Source organism: Microtus pennsylvanicus, chromosome 5 (assembly GCF_037038515.1).
Source record: "Microtus pennsylvanicus isolate mMicPen1 chromosome 5, mMicPen1.hap1, whole genome shotgun sequence".
NCBI lineage: Eukaryota > Metazoa > Chordata > Mammalia > Rodentia > Cricetidae > Microtus > Microtus pennsylvanicus.
The window spans coordinates 93,342,080-93,357,212 of NC_134583.1; the positions used below are offsets into that span (position 1 = coordinate 93,342,080).

Sequence of the window (15,133 nt, forward strand, 5' to 3'; positions counted from 1 at the left end):
TCTTAAGGAAATGATGATTATCAGAGGGGGGAAACTTAGAATACTTCTTTTAGAGATTTTCAGCTGTTCCTCACCTCTCACTTCCCCTTACTCCAGCCACTGCCGCATTATTTAATTTAGGCAGGGGCACCTTCTATGTGTTGGATGTGGAGAATCATGCTGTGGCTTGCAAGAGGGAGCAGTAACTAGTAATGATCTACTGGATGAATAACTTCCTTGGGAGCATGCGTGAGGCTTGTAGGGATAGCTCAGTATGCCTCGTGTGTCTCTATTCTAACACAGATTGGTTTTCAATACAAACTGAGGCTGCAGAATCTGATAACACGAGTAAGGAAATACACAGAGTGGACTCAGCCATTGCAGCTGTGCACACACAGTTTTATTCATCTAGAGCTTGTTTGGAAGGCTTCACAAGGGGAAATATTCGACTTCCGTTTTCTTTGTAATAACAGGAAGTACCTCCCACCAGTAACTGCTCATAAAATGGGAATATTCTGAGGAGTGTAACTTAAGTTGTCCATATACCCATCATGCCTCAAAGCAAACTGATCGTGACATCTGACTGATAGGGTATAGCAAGCTGATCATGGCGTCTGACTGATAGGGTATAGCAAGATCTTCTTAGGCTGACAGTGTTTCTAGGTCAGGTGTTAGCCTCCCTGCACATGAACAGAGGGAGTGTGGAAAAGTAGGGTGTCCTGAGAGTTGGCATCTTAACTATGTTTTTTCTAAGATTATTTATAGCGCTTAGTATCTACATCTTATATCTTGCCAGCTGATTGCACGTTAATGTCTTGACTGGTTTTCTGATACTGTAAGTATCTAGGTGTTTATACTCACTTGGTGTCAAATTCAGTTCTGACTCTTCTATGACTCAACACATGGCTCATAGCCGTACAGACATTGGGTATAAATACTTTGGTCGTTTCAAACATCATCAGGATTTGAAGAGCTGGTCTGAGTCACGTCCTTACAACTATTAGGTGTGATGGGTCAGGATGCATTGGCTTGCTGCCTATTTTCAGTTCAATTGTAAAATAGTGCTAGGGATTTTCTCATGGTCGTGAGAGATCACATGAAAGTGTTCTGTAAACTGTTTTATCCTCTGAACTGTAAGCACAGCTGTTGTGTATGGTGTGAGGTTTGGGTACCCGTTATGTCACACCATCCTTTCTTCTCGTGGCTAAAGGGTTCAAGGAGGTAAACAATGTGATCAGAAGCCCAGAAACAGGGGTCGGACAAAGTTAAGACACAGAGACTCGCTTATGTGTAAGGTCTGCTGTTTGTACAGAGACAGGGTTAGTTACTGCCTTTTGCAGCTTTCCAAATGGGATCCAGAAGCTTGAGAAACATGCCACAGTGACCTTTCCCCTGAAAAAATTGTGCCTCATTCCCTTCCATCATTGCTTCTATTTTCCCTAAGACAGCAATGCAGAAAGGACTCCACCAAAACTGTAGGTAGAATCGGAGAGTTCAGAGGTGGATGGGACAGTTGTGTGTTCTTTCCCTCAGCTGCAGCTGCTGATGGAAAAATGGAGAAAAATTTTCGAGACCACTACGAAAATGCCCATTCCAGAGAAAGGTGGATGAGGAGTCTTGCAGGATTTTTGCCCTCGTAAGACTCGCATGCAAGCAAGGGACAACGCAGTCTGCTACAATTGCTACATTCTCCAAATGGGAAGGAGAGCTAGATGTGGCTTCTCTATGCAAAGATAAGCTGTAGAAACATGGAGACTAGACGTGGAAGACCTCAGGATGGGGGGGGAACTATGTGTCTTGGAAGCTCTCTAAATGATGATGCTTATAGAGGAAAAACGTTTAAGGAGAGATCTCATTTTCCACTGGCAAGGATTCCTGTTCCTGGGGAGGTTCTGGAAAGTTCACTTCTGTTTCCTCTTCTTCTTCTTCTTGCACTGGGATGATTTCAATTTCTTCTTCATTTTTTAGTTGGGGAGATACTCCGCTTAGCTCAATGATTTCTTCTTTCACTTTAATCGTCTGTTCTTTTTTTTGTCCAGCTGCTAGCAGAACTACATTCTAGAACACAAACAAATGCCTTTTGACATTTACCCTTGACATGCCTCCTAACACTCTATGTATATTCAAATGTCAACTTATTCTCATGTTCTTCATTTAATTAGCCATATACTATAGATGCCTGGTATAGGAGGTTCTTCTGTTCTTGTGTTGCTTTCATTGATTAATGAATAAAACTGCTTTGGGCCTGATAGGGCAGAACTTAGGTAGGTGGGAAAAACAGAACTGAATGCTGAGAGGAAGAAAGCAGAGTCAGAGAGAAGTCATGGATTCTCTGCTGGAGACGGACACTGGTTAGAATCTCCCGAAAGCCACTGCCACATGGCAATACATAGATTAATAGAAACGGGCTAAATCATGATGTAAGAGTCAGCCAATAAGACGTTAGAGCTAATGGGCCAGGCAGTGTTTAAATTAATACAGTTTCTGTGTGATTATTTCGAGTGTAAGCTAGCTGGGTGGCTGGGACAGAAAGGGGCCCTGCTCCCTCCAACAGATTCCAGGATTGGCTACTTGGACATGCAAATTCTCATCAAATCGAGTCTGAGTTAATTGTTAAGGACTTCAGGCATTTGGCATTTTTCCCAGAATAATCATACCACATGGAAAAATAACACCAAAATAGAGGAGTTGTATTCCAGAACTGATTTGCCATTAGTGATCATAATGATGGAAAGTTAGTCTCAGTCTGCGGTCTCCCCATCTGTATAATGAAGGAATCAGTGATGGGTTTGAAACTATAAGCTAAGTCTTACAGTCTGTAGTTTTGAGGAAGTTTATAAGAGGGTTGCTATTGGAACATTCATATTTCCCAGCTTTGGAGACTCTTTGAAATACATTGCTTTGGAAGTGAAATGAGGTGAAGAGGGTGGGGGGAGAGGGGAGCACTGCAAAATCCAAGAAGCAGCAACTTTATTGGCCTCCAGCCTTCAACCATCCACGTTACAGATTAAGTTGGGAGGGGCATGTAATCAAGGTATGCGTAAGAATGCCCCCTCCCACCCCCGTAGGCTCAAAATTTTGAATACTTATTCTGTGATTGGTAGAACTGTGGGAATGATTAGGAAATATGGCCTTGTGGGAGGAGATGTGTCACTGGGGTTGGGCTTTGAGGTTTCAAAAGTCAGAGCCATTCCAGTTAGTTAGCTCTCATGCTTGTGGATCAGATGTGAGCTCTCAGCTACTGCTCCAGAGCCACACCTGTCTGCTGGCTGCCATGATCATGGGCTCTAGCTAATCTTCGGGAACTATGCGTTCCAAATAAATGCTCTCTCTTATCACTGCCATAGGACAGTAACCAAGACAGGGGGGAGTGGGAGTCTGAAGAAGGACAAGGAAAGCTGGTGGCAGGCCCACTGTGCAGGTGTGAGGAACTGCAGGAGCTGCTTGACCAGAGCCTCACCTACCCTTCAAAACATCTGCTGCCACTACTGGTCGTTTCTGTTGTCCGGAAACAGAATAAAACCATTTTATTCCAATGAAGTTCCTAGTTTCAAATTTTTGTCAGATTATTCTATGTAAACAGTTCTTTATAGATACTAATTTTCTAGAAATATGTGGACAGGTAACTCCAACTTACAGGTTTGGATCTGGAACACACTCTTTTCCAATCGTTTTCCACGACGCCAGCTGTCACAAGTTTCTGGAAGAAGGCAAAGATCAGCATCACTGACAAAATGCCCTGGAAACCAACAGAACAGAGGCAAAGATGAGATGACGGCAGATGGTAGATGGCGTGCTTGGTGCTCAGTGACGCCTGACGCTTGACGCCTGATGCCGGGAACTCGGTGAGCGCCAATTCAGCTCAGTTCTTCAGGCGAATAAGCTGAACCGCTGTGGGGAATGGCTGCTACCAAAGGCAGTGTTTTTTACAGCCCACGTGCCAAACCCAGCAAGAAAGTAAGGTGGGCTTAGGGAACTGAAGAATCAATTCTTTGTAAGAAAGAGTCCCACGTTAAATTCTGTCAGCTTGGTCAGGTATGGTAGCTCATGCGTAGGGTACTCGCCCAGCATATTTGAGGTCCTGAGTTCTAGTCCCACTGTGTAAACTAGGTAGGCTGGCAGGTGCCTGCAAACTCAGCACAAGGGGAGATGGAGGCAAGGAGATCAGAAGTTCAAGGTCGTTCTTAACTACACAGTAATGTGAAGGCCAGCTTGGATTACATGAGATCCTGGAAATTGGATCAGCTTTAGAGGATGTGATATCACACCAAGGAAACTCCACAACACTTGGGAAATGCATTGCCTTTCCTCTTTAAACTGCATTTCTTCCATATTTTTATTAATAATAATATTAATGTCACCAATGATATTAACAATGATGAATGATGAACACATAAAGTGTGGTGACACATGCCAGTAATCCCAGCATTCAGGAATAGGCAGCATTGTTGCGAATTTGAAGCTAGTCTGGGCTAAATAGTCAGCAGCGGACCAGCCAGGGCTACACAGCAATCCCATTTCTCAGAAGAAATAATAAATTCACAGTTAGCATCTTCTGTACCATGATTCCACGTGCCTTGCTCATGCTAACTAGTTAGTTTCTCAAATCAACCCAAGGAGATACACAGTATCGCTCTTACTCTCTGTGTTTTCCAGCGGGAGAAACGGAAGCAGTTTATGAGGACGGTTTTTGCCCAAAGCCACATTCAGAAAAACAGCAGACACAGACTACCTGGACCCAGAGTTGATGTTCATAATAAAACATAGCACAGTTCTCTTCCTGAGGAGCCCGCTTCCGTGCTTACCAGGAACACAGACTGCATGCTGTAGCAGTACTGCGTAGATGGGGAGTGCTTGTGGGAGGAGTTAGCCGGCTCACAGTTGTAGATATCAACGTACAGGTTGGGAGCTTTGCTAAGATTCAGGCGCTCCATTTTTAAAAAATGAGAAACTGTGATGTTCAGTATGTCCATGATTGAAAGAATTATCCCAGAAGTGGCAGCAAAGAGGCTCAGAGAGTTCATTATCACTTTTGCTTTGACCTGGAACAGAGGCAGGTTTGTTAATTCAATTTCATTTCTGTTCAGAAAACCTAAAGCTGGGTGTGGGGTTCCAGCTGCCATCGGCACACCTGAATTCTGGTTCTGTTCTCCCTATAGCTTTTAGCCTCTCTGTCACTGTGAGACACATCTTTTAGCCTCCTTCTCCCTTCTTTTCCAGTCTTCTCATCTTATTCAATCACCATCCACCCAATATCGAATCCATAATTCCAGCGGTCCCTTACCCTCATGTTGTATCCCTGAACTTCTTTCATTGTCCCCATCTCCCCAGATGTGCAGTAAGACTTAATGAGCATCCAGATTATTATCACTTTGCATAGTGAGGCAGTGGGCAGAGGGATAAGAAGAATTTTATATCATGACTAAAGATGGTTGATGCAGATATAGATAGAACCTTCTAGGTTTGTACCATCCATTAAAAAATATGCATCGGCCATAATAATGCTCCACTCCCTACTGACCATGTCACCCCCAGTCAGCTGTCTCCCCCCAATACCATCAGGGCAGATGTCTCTCAATACGCAGGCCAGAGGATGTGGTTGTGACTGCTCTGTCCTGCATGGGTGATCAAAGTTTGACATATCCCATGCCAAGTACCATGATGGTATGGCATTATTGATGGCTGTTTCAGGAAACACATATTTCATTCCTAGCTACATGACCTATTAATGGCAATTTGGTAGTTTTGTTTGGATTTCATATTTGTAAACACTTTGTCTCTTCCCCTAAATTGAAATTTTCAGACTGTGTATAGAGAAGAGGCATCCCAAACCTCTGAGATCCTTACCAGCTCACAGTGACTTAGGTTAGCAAGTGAAGGTATTGTTAAGAGAGTTTTCTGGAGAGAAATTTGGTAGTGCGATCTGGTCCCCCATCCAGGTTTAGGAATTCTGTATGTTACTTGTTTTTAAGAAGCTATAAACGAATCCTTAAGGATGAGAACACACTGTAGGCCTTACAGATTCCACCGTCCTGTCACACACAACACCCCATTCATCTTTATCTTGATCCCCTATGTCAGTACTAGTCCCTCCATTCATGGGGTGAAAAGTCAGGGGTACCCCTGTATTCACTTACTCAGGGTTCTGACTTAGCTAGAACCTGACTCAAGCATATGGATCAGAACATTTTCCTAAATAGTGTGGGTGAGAAATGACTTTCTTTCAGAATATGTCAGGTCTATCATCTCTACAGGGGACCCAGCCTGGAAAGACTGTAAGTGCTGTCTTCTGAGCTCTGCCTTGGATTCTCTTGCTATGGCTAGACTTAAGGCAGATGCCAGTTGTAGTTTTTATGAAGAAAGTTGCATCATAACTAGAATGAGGTAGGATCCTTTGCTCCTAGAGAATCTATGATCGCTAAGCTCTTCAAGGGTCCCCAGGACTTGTTTTCAATGGAGAAAGTAGCCATTGTGTCTGGTGTGTGGGAAAGCCATGCGATCACTTGCCAAGCTCTTCCGGGAGGTTTGTTCCGCTGCTGCTGCCAGGAGTGATCCCGAAGTAATATACTGCAAAGAAAGTGGTGGGTAGGGAGGGGGAAGAGGAGAGGGAGGAAAAGGGAGCAGAGGGGGAAAGGCAGAAAAGGGTCACTGTTTTCCACTGATGATTTATTGGGAAGGAACCACCTACATTTTCAGTAGCATTCATTAAACTATATATCAAATTTTATCCCATTAAGTTATTTCTAGGTAGCTGTTTTTCTTTATTATTCAGGCTCACATACCCACTCTGTACTGTTCAACCTCAGGGGACCATTATTTAGGAAGACAATAAGAGAGACAGAATTCAAACTTCTGTGTCAGTGAGAACCCTTTGGGCCCATATCATCAAATGGAAACATAAGAAATCACCCTCAGTAACATGATTTATTCCTTAATTTGACTAGTTTTAAAACACAGTTAGGACTGGTGTCTGGGAGCCATAGGTAGGAGAGAATGTCAGTGTGAATTAAAACACTTAATCTTCTCCTTAAAATAAAAAGTAAATTATTATTTATTTTATGTGTGTGGGTACTGTGAATTGAACCCAGGTCTTCTGGAAAAGCAGTCATTGTTCTTAACCACTGAGCCTTCTCTCCAGCCCATCTCTCTAGTTGTAATAAGTGAAAATGTTCTTTTGGGGTCATCGTGATTTAACAGCTTTAACGTAGTGCATAAGGCCATACTTATCTTGAGTATATACATTTCACCAAAACGCTGGCCACTATAGGAAGTAATAGTGATTATTTCTCAACTCCCTTTCCTAAGGTTCAAGTGCAGAAAGGGCTTACAGCCAATCTTCCTTCATTCTGAAAGCTTCACTTCTGGACTCCCTTAGAGGGACACAGTCATGAAAAGCTTCACTTCTGGACTCACCCTTAGAGGGACACAGCCATGAAAAGTGTCCTGGCAGAATAAACACTACGTAGCCTCATGGCACACACAAAATTATACGTTTGTGAAACATGAACATTAAGTAGCCCAGAAGAGTGTTGCTGTATTTAGACATACAGAGGGGTTATTTGGGATGGGAATAATTTCATCAGGTTCCATAGTAACTAACAAGTTGTAGTGAGATGCAGGTGATTAGGATGTTCCCATATCTCCCCTCCTTCCCAAACACAAATATCTGGTGTCTCCTACCCTACTGGAGTTAGCTGTGGAGAGACCCTGCTCTGTGCAGTCTTCCTTCCCTGGGAACAACTGGCAGAGCTCCATTCTGTGAGTCCACATGAAGCGTGGCCATGCTCAACCACATGAGCCACGTGGTGTAGTCTGCCTTCTTCTCACTTGGCTATGTCAACCCCATAACCTTCTTCCTGTCCATCTTCATTAACATAGAAACAATCTAGATCTTCCTGAACTTTTCCCCTCCTTTAACATCTTACAAAGGATTGCTGTTGATCCTAACTTACCATAATGCCTCCCCAGAGAGGGTACCATACACTCAGACAGATGGGCGCAAAGACCCCCGTGGGGATCATCAGCAGTCCCCCCAGGGAAATATGGAAGAGGCCATTCATGATCTGGACAGCCTGGGGAGAGAAGAAAAGCACTGGTGGTGAACTGCGCCCATCACTGGTGGAGGTCAAAGGCAAGGTGGGAAGCCTGAGACCGGGTTAGAGACCATGCAAAGGTACCAAGTGGAGCAGAAACACTGCCAAGAATTTTGTCTCCTCATTCTCTCCCACCACATAGGGCTTTTCCAAAGAACAGATGTGTCTGGAATTTGAACAATGAACCAAAATGGAAAACCCTTAACCTCCAAGCCAAGAGATGCTATAAGATTATCCTGCAGTGGTCCAGGGAGTAACTCCCTTTGTACCCTCTGGCTCAGCCCACTGTGTGAGATATAAAGAACACACACACTTAGATCTGCCTGTTCAAGGTAGGCTGAATTCTATACATAGTCAGAAGCATTAGCATCTGTAGGCCAGAGCGTCTCCAGGGCGTGGAATGGAAGAGAATAGACTTACCCCCAAAGCCTTGGATTCTCTCATGAAGAACCTTTGTGTTGGGCCCACCAGCGAAGAGGGCCTCCTGAGGTTCGCCGTTTGAGAAGGCTGCATGGCAAGGGGGCCTTTGGTAGACTGTATTGGGAAGGTTCCACTCACTGAGTTTCTGGGTGTTGTCATTCTCTTCCCAAACTTCTGAAAATAAAACAGTCAGGTGAGATCAATGTCAGAGTCTTGGGCAATCTTATCTTCTGCCACCACCTAAGACTTCTCTTAGTGTTCTCTTGATGGTGCCACCGAGGCATGCCTTCTTCCTAGTAGCTTCAGGTGTGAGGCAAGGTCTAGCCCTATGCTCTAGGAAAGGATCTGGAGGGTCTATCTCAGGTAAGGCCATACGGGCCCAGGAGTCTGAGCTAGCATGCCTGCTAATCATGTCTGGACACATATTAATGTTCCCAAACCACTATGCAGTCAGTTACTCTACCAATGAGCTATACTCCCATAACAAATATGAATTTATGTTCATATGGGTTTTTGTCTGTTCTGGTGCTTGGGCCAAGGCCTTGTGAACGTTAGGAAAATATCACTGAACTTCATCCCTGATCTGTGCGTTTGTCCAGCTGGTCCCTCCTTTGGTGTTTTTCTTATGATTTCTGCAAAACATATTTTTTATTGACTTGTTTATCTATTTGTCTCTGAACAGCATAGTGGCCCATAGGTGTCATGCCTGATTATGGTAAGGACTGTCCTTACAGTCAGGAAGGGATGGTTCTAGGTCTCTCTCTCCCTCCAACTCTGACTTTGAGCAGGTCACATCAAGAATGCTCTGTCGTCACACGTAAGATCACAACCCCTGAGTCAGACTGTCTGCTCTGAAACATTAATTCTAATTACTCTGAGGTACTGGACAAGTTCTCTGGGTCTCAGGTTATTCAACTTTAGACTGGAAGTGGTAATGATTCTTGTCTCACAGCTTCTATGAGATAGATGGTGACAGTTTATGTTCGTGTGACTTTTTTCACCCAGGCTTAAACATTGGCTATCCTCAGAGGCCTTGTCTGAACCCTCAGCCTATCACGCATGCTCTTACATATTCTCTCTGCCTCAATGCATCTTGCTCTGTTCACCACATTCCAAGTATTACTATGGCAAATTACTCATTTATTGCAGTCTTCTCTCTACAGAAATAAATGACGTTGTTGCCTCTTGACCAGCAGCTAACATAATGTTCATGTTAAAGCTTCTCAGTAAGCATTGAAGGAATGATAGATTTATGCAAAGCATGCGCATCTTAATAAATATCAGCTGCCTTGTTGTAATTCTTTTCATATCCTTCTGAGCTGTAGTTTCCACTTTATCCATCTGTAAAGTGAGAACAGTACCCTTCTCATAGAATTCTGAAGAATGAGTGCGTATATGTGCCTAGGGGAAGAGGGTAGTGAGTGTCGTCTGTTAGTGCTCACAGTTGTTTCTGAGGCGATGAGGTGCTGAACCACATTCTCCCCAGCTCTGACAGGCTAAGGCCATCCAGCCTTCTTCACATGCTGTTTGCTGGGAGCATTCATCCATTGGTTACTATTGGATGTCAACCACATGTATGAATTCCCTTGATATTTTCCTGTGCCCTGGATCTCCTTCTCTAGGACCACACCTCTGGCTCATCTTTATTGATTGTAAGCTGTGAAACAGGCCTTGGGAATTAAGACTACCTGGGCTCCTGAGACTTACGCTAATGTCTTGGAGAGCTGGGGAGTTAATCTCTTAAACTTCTGCCAGTTTTATAATTACAAGGAAATCTCATCTGGGACATCTCTTCTGAGCCCAGTAGAGGCAACAAGGGATGAATCGTTGCCTCTGCTTTCCAGAGGAGAGGACAAGGCCGACAAGTTATGTGTGATTACTAATGATCTACAGTAAATCCTTCAACTTGTCAACTGCAGTGTCCATGACTCACTGCTTTGACTCCTGTGGGGGACAGTTTGGTTTCTCTTCCTTTCTCTTCAAAATATGCACACTCTACACGACCTAAAGTGATACAGAACATGAGCTGTCTGCAGCATGGGCTTTAGGGAAGAGTTTCTCACTTCATTTTCCTCCTGTTCTAAATTACCAGATGTCACTTGGCCCCAGGGGAATCTGCTTCATGCCACAAACCATCTCACGAGACTGCCAACCAAAATAAAAATTATTTACTTACCAAAATGAGTTCTGGTCTAGAACTAGAAAAATCTCAGAAACCAGTTTGCTCTCATCACAAATAAGGATCCTGTCCCTGGATGTGGGGCATGCTTTTGCAAAGACCTTATACGCAGTTGGGGAGCCATTGATACCGATGCTCATTCTGTGAACCCCAGGCTACACTGTATGACTGTAGCTGTTTAATTGAGCGTGTACTGTGTCCCCACGGATACTAGCTGTGCTTTCCCCAGCTTTTTTTTTATACCTCTCTCTTTTAGTAAGCATTGCATTTCCTTTTAGTGGGTGCATAGAGGTCCCTGTAATTTTTACCAGTATCTTTTGGCAACTATGAAATGAACTAAAGTTCACTTAACTCCATTCTAGGGGACTAATTTTAGTGATGGCGACTTAAAGTACAAGATCATAAATTATTTTGGGCGATGAAAATGACTGGACTAGCACTGTAATTCCAGAGGCTCCTTAAGTCTTGGTTCTGTGTTGTTGCTGATATAAACCTTTTATTTGGGCAGGGTTTAGTGGGGCTGTCAGTATGGGCTTTTGGCAATAATGGAGAGAAGAACATTTTGTCTTTCTGTTAGAATAGTATCTTTCTAATAACTTTATTTCTCCAAAGTGTTGAATAAATATTACTACAAAATACTATTTTATAAGCAAATATGACTGACATACGATTTTGTGCTAATTATCCACCTCCCCCTTCTCACACACATGGGGGCGCCGTAGAGGGTGCAAGAAAATTACATCCAGTGGAAACGCGTGAAATTCGAGCTGGTCCATGTACTCCACAAATGTAGATTTCTCCACCTTTGCCTTATCATTAAAATAAATTATACAGAATGGCTTCAGTGGACTCCAGCTCACAGAAAAGATTGTCTGATAGATTAGCAGAGGTTACTGACCACATTGGTCAAAATGTGACGACACAGGGCTTTATTTTCACAAATGCGAAAAATGCTGGCACTGAAATCACGACTTGATTTGCTCACACACCGTCCCATTTTATCCCTCCACTGCAACTTCCACAGCCCTTTTGACTTCCAGAGCCACCACCTTCTCGTTCCCCTCAAGATATCACAGCTTCTTCCACAGCCGTTTTTGACTTCTGGAGACATCACCTTCTCATTCCCCTGAATATATCACAGCTTCTTCTATGGTTTTGGTTTGAATAATAAGTTTTAGGTCCAATAACTCCATCATCTGCTGAGATGCTTGACGCCCCCAACCTCAACTTCCTCCTTCCATTCAGAACAGCTTTTTACTGACTCTTCCTCCCTCCTGCACCTATGGCTGCAGGCGAATCTTCTTACACCTTCCCTTCTCAACCCTCTCAGCCCAGTCCCTCCCACCAGGTGCTGCTCTTTCCAGAAATCCCTCTTCCTGGGACCCACTCTCGCTCTTTTGTGGCATCACGCACATCTATGACCTCTGTAAAATTAGGATAATATAAGATGTGCTGCGATTGATAAGGAAATAAATACTCAGGGAATAATTATTCCTGGCCCTTATCCAAACAAAATGTGCTACCTTGTTCCCTAGTCCCTAACCTCCCATCTAACAGTCTCGCAAGGTCCCCCATTACCACCCCATTTCCCCTTTCTTCACTTCAGCTTGTCAGATTTTGCTGTCTGCCACTTCCCCAACTTCCTCCTCGCTCACATTTTTTCAACCAGTTTCTGCCGCTCAACCGAAACTTCTCTGTAAAAGGCCTTCTCTGGACACAGTGCCTTGGGTCACTTTATTTTGCCAACTGCTCAGACTTAAGAGGTTTAAACGAGGGGGCTTGTGAGATGGCTCAGGTCATGTGTCACAAGCGTGAGGATCTAACTATGGGTCTCAGCATCCACATGAACTCCAGCTGTGGTAGCATGCCCCCCAGCATCCACATGAACTCCAGCTGTGGTAGCATGCCCCCCAGCATCCACATGAACTCCAGCTGTGGTAGCATGCACTTGTAACTTCAGTGCAGAAAGTCCAATCCCTGGAGCTTGTTGGCCAGCCAGTCCAGCCGAATTCATAAGTTTCAGATTGAGTGAGGGACCTGTCTTGTGACTGAAGAAGGCATCTACCATGAAGCTCCATCTTCCACGTGTGTGCATGGAAGTGCACAGACACACTCAGGCTTGGAGGCAGATTTTACTCTTGCTCCTTCAGCTCCCTCCCATATTCAGGCACTAGCAAAACCACACTATTTCCACAACTGCAGTACTGCTCACACACGGGCCTTTTCTCTACGTCTCCTATCACCTGCGGATTTATCCTGATTTCCTTTCCTGGTAGAGCACAAGAAAAAACGGTCTTGTGAATCAGACCATTGGCTTATTGGCAAGGCTGATGGCCCAGGTTCCCTCAGAAAACTGGCTCCTGCGGTGATCCTCTGACTTACCTGTGCTGGCCTCTGCTCACCACCCATTGCCTACAGCCATTCTGAGAGGCCGGCAGTTAGGGGGAGGGTGGCACAGCCAGCCTTGAAATCACCACAGCTGAAATCACGCTGCCCTTTTTGAAAGTCTCGCCAGGACCACCCCAGTCTGAAAGGCTCTCTAGTCTCTCAAACCATGACTCTCCTCATCCACCTCCCTTTCCAGTCATTTAAACAGAACAAGCTCATTCCTTACCTGGATCTCCAAGTCTTCAAGGCTCAAGGGCCGGTTTAGACACGGCTGAGTCAGCTGTCCGCTTCTCCTATCTCAAGTACTTGAAGATGGGTGAGATAGACCAGGCCTGGGGCTGGTGCCTCTGATTGACACCAGGTGACAGGAAATTAGTCGCTTCTGCTACCTTGAGACTTGATCCAATCACTTTGCTTTGATAGAAAGGATATACAAAAAAGTTTGTGCCTTACCGGGAGGTTTCACTTCTTGAAAAAATACCCCTGGGGCCTGTCGGCTGTGCTTCATGCTACCTTAGTTAGAAGAAGTTCTACAGCCACCACCCTGGAAGCAGCTGTGGGTGGTGGGTCCCTAAGGGCTAGGAGGGCGCTAGAAACTCTCCAGAGATGGGCTGCTCGGGATGGACTTTACCTTCACGCTTCACTTTTAGGGTTGAGCAGGTGGGGAGGCACCCATGCAAAGACTCAGAATCCCCGAGCAGGTCCACTTGGGAGTGGGGTACTTGTCGCCTTTCAATCACATTTCTCATTTGTGCATACGCTGTTCTAGGGGGCTATGTAAATCTTGTGTCAAATTTAGCAGAAATGGCCTGAAATACAATTTGGCCTCCATAGCACATGCACCCAGAAGCGTGAGGCAAGCAAGCTCTATTTCGGGTGCTGTGAACTGAAATGCCACGTTTACATATGAGCCCACCCTTCTCCTCCACCTTCCTGCTGCCCTCTCTCTCTGTAGTATTGCCTGGAGCTGTATGGCCAAGTTCAGTGCCAGGTCAAGGAGGTAAGTGGAGCGAGTTGGTGGCATGGGGAAACTCTAAATATCTGGAGGAGAATAAAAGATTTTTCTTAAGGATATTATTATCCTCTCTTCCATATACATATGCTCATATGTTAGGCTTCTTAATAATTTTTAATTTCCTTGTCAATTACTTTATTTCATTGGAGATAGAGAGGTGTAGAGAGGTAACTTTGCCCACTTAATCTGAAGGGTTGACACACAGGAACTATATTAACTAATCTGAGGCTATTCACCTCTCTCTCGCCTCTCGTTTCCCCCTCTGTTTAAGCTGGTTCGGAGATGTATAATCAGGACCACTGAGCAGAAGCGTTTCTGGGGAGGCTGGTTTTGGTGGAACATACAAGGGTCATCCCTCCATTACTGAAGTAGTTTGTTAGTGGGGTAAGCTGCTGTTTGGGTAGAGAACACACTGCCACTCAGAACACTCAGGTGAGGGGCATGAAAATGGCAGGTCCCCCGGCCATTAGAGATTCTTGGGCGTGTATCTGTTGTAGTGTGTCAGTAGATATGATGATGTAATGCCTTAGTCTGTTTGTGCTGCTCCAGTAAAAGAGCCAAAACTTTTGCAAATTTATAAATAACAAAGACTTATTACAATTTATTAGTCTGGGAAGGTCAAGGTCAATGGCTCCTTGCCTGACAGGGCTTTTGTGCTCTGATATCCCAGTGAGAAAGGCCTGAGGGCCAGAGACACACACTCAGGGAGGGATTGGGGGATGGGTACTCACTGGTTTCCATGGTGACAGTGTTAGCGTTTGTAAGGGCAGAGCCCTTATGGCTAATCACCACTTAAGGCTCACTTCTCAGTATGGTCACAATGGGAGCTAACTTTTCTAATTAAGGTCTTTAAGAATATGCTCAAACCAGGCTCTCCAGGCTGGAGATGACTGTGAGACCTGCAGCTTGTGTCCAGGCACAGTGGGTGGGTTAGAGATATGTGCCTTTCAGTGTATTGCATGTGGGAGCAGGGTGAGGCCTTGTGGATGTATAGCCTTTGAGAGTCCTGTCCAGGCAGGGATGCGCAACCTAACCTTCGTATCTTTTCCTAAGTTCCAT

At 44.6% G+C, this 15,133-nt stretch overlaps 1 protein-coding gene across 2 annotated transcripts; it reads right to left on the reverse strand.

Annotated features, from left to right (window-relative positions):
* Nucleotides 1-357: 357 nt before the first annotated feature.
* On the reverse strand, nt 358-13,408 carry Ms4a1 (membrane spanning 4-domains A1). Of its 2 annotated transcripts, none has more exons than XM_075973538.1 (7): nt 13,286-13,408; nt 8,493-8,666; nt 7,932-8,051; nt 6,487-6,546; nt 4,785-5,021; nt 3,617-3,718; nt 358-2,037 (listed from the first exon to the last, which is right to left on the reverse strand). In XM_075973538.1, the coding sequence occupies exons 2-7, from the start codon at nt 8,649-8,651 to the stop codon at nt 1,819-1,821; spliced, it is 897 nt and encodes a 298-aa protein (XP_075829653.1). In that variant the 5' UTR covers nt 8,652-8,666; nt 13,286-13,408; the 3' UTR covers nt 358-1,818. The 2 variants fall into 2 exon arrangements, with proteins under 2 accessions (XP_075829653.1, XP_075829652.1); XM_075973537.1 differs by having other exon boundaries at nt 1,684-2,037; nt 8,493-8,663; nt 13,286-13,369.
* Between the last annotated feature and the right edge of the window lie 1,725 nt (nt 13,409-15,133).

Coding starts and splice junctions, on each gene's coding strand:
- Ms4a1 (XM_075973538.1), bottom strand. CDS start 8,651: ATGACAACACCCAGAAACTCAGTGAGTGGAACCTTCCCAATACAGTCT. Junction 8,052..8,492: donor GAGAATCCAAGGCTTTGGGG/GTAAGTCTATTC, acceptor TTCTCTCCCCAG/GCTGTCCAGATCATGAATGG. Junction 5,022..6,486: donor AAACCTCCCGGAAGAGCTTG/GCAAGTGATCGC, acceptor CCTCTGTTCCAG/GTCAAAGCAAAAGTGATAAT.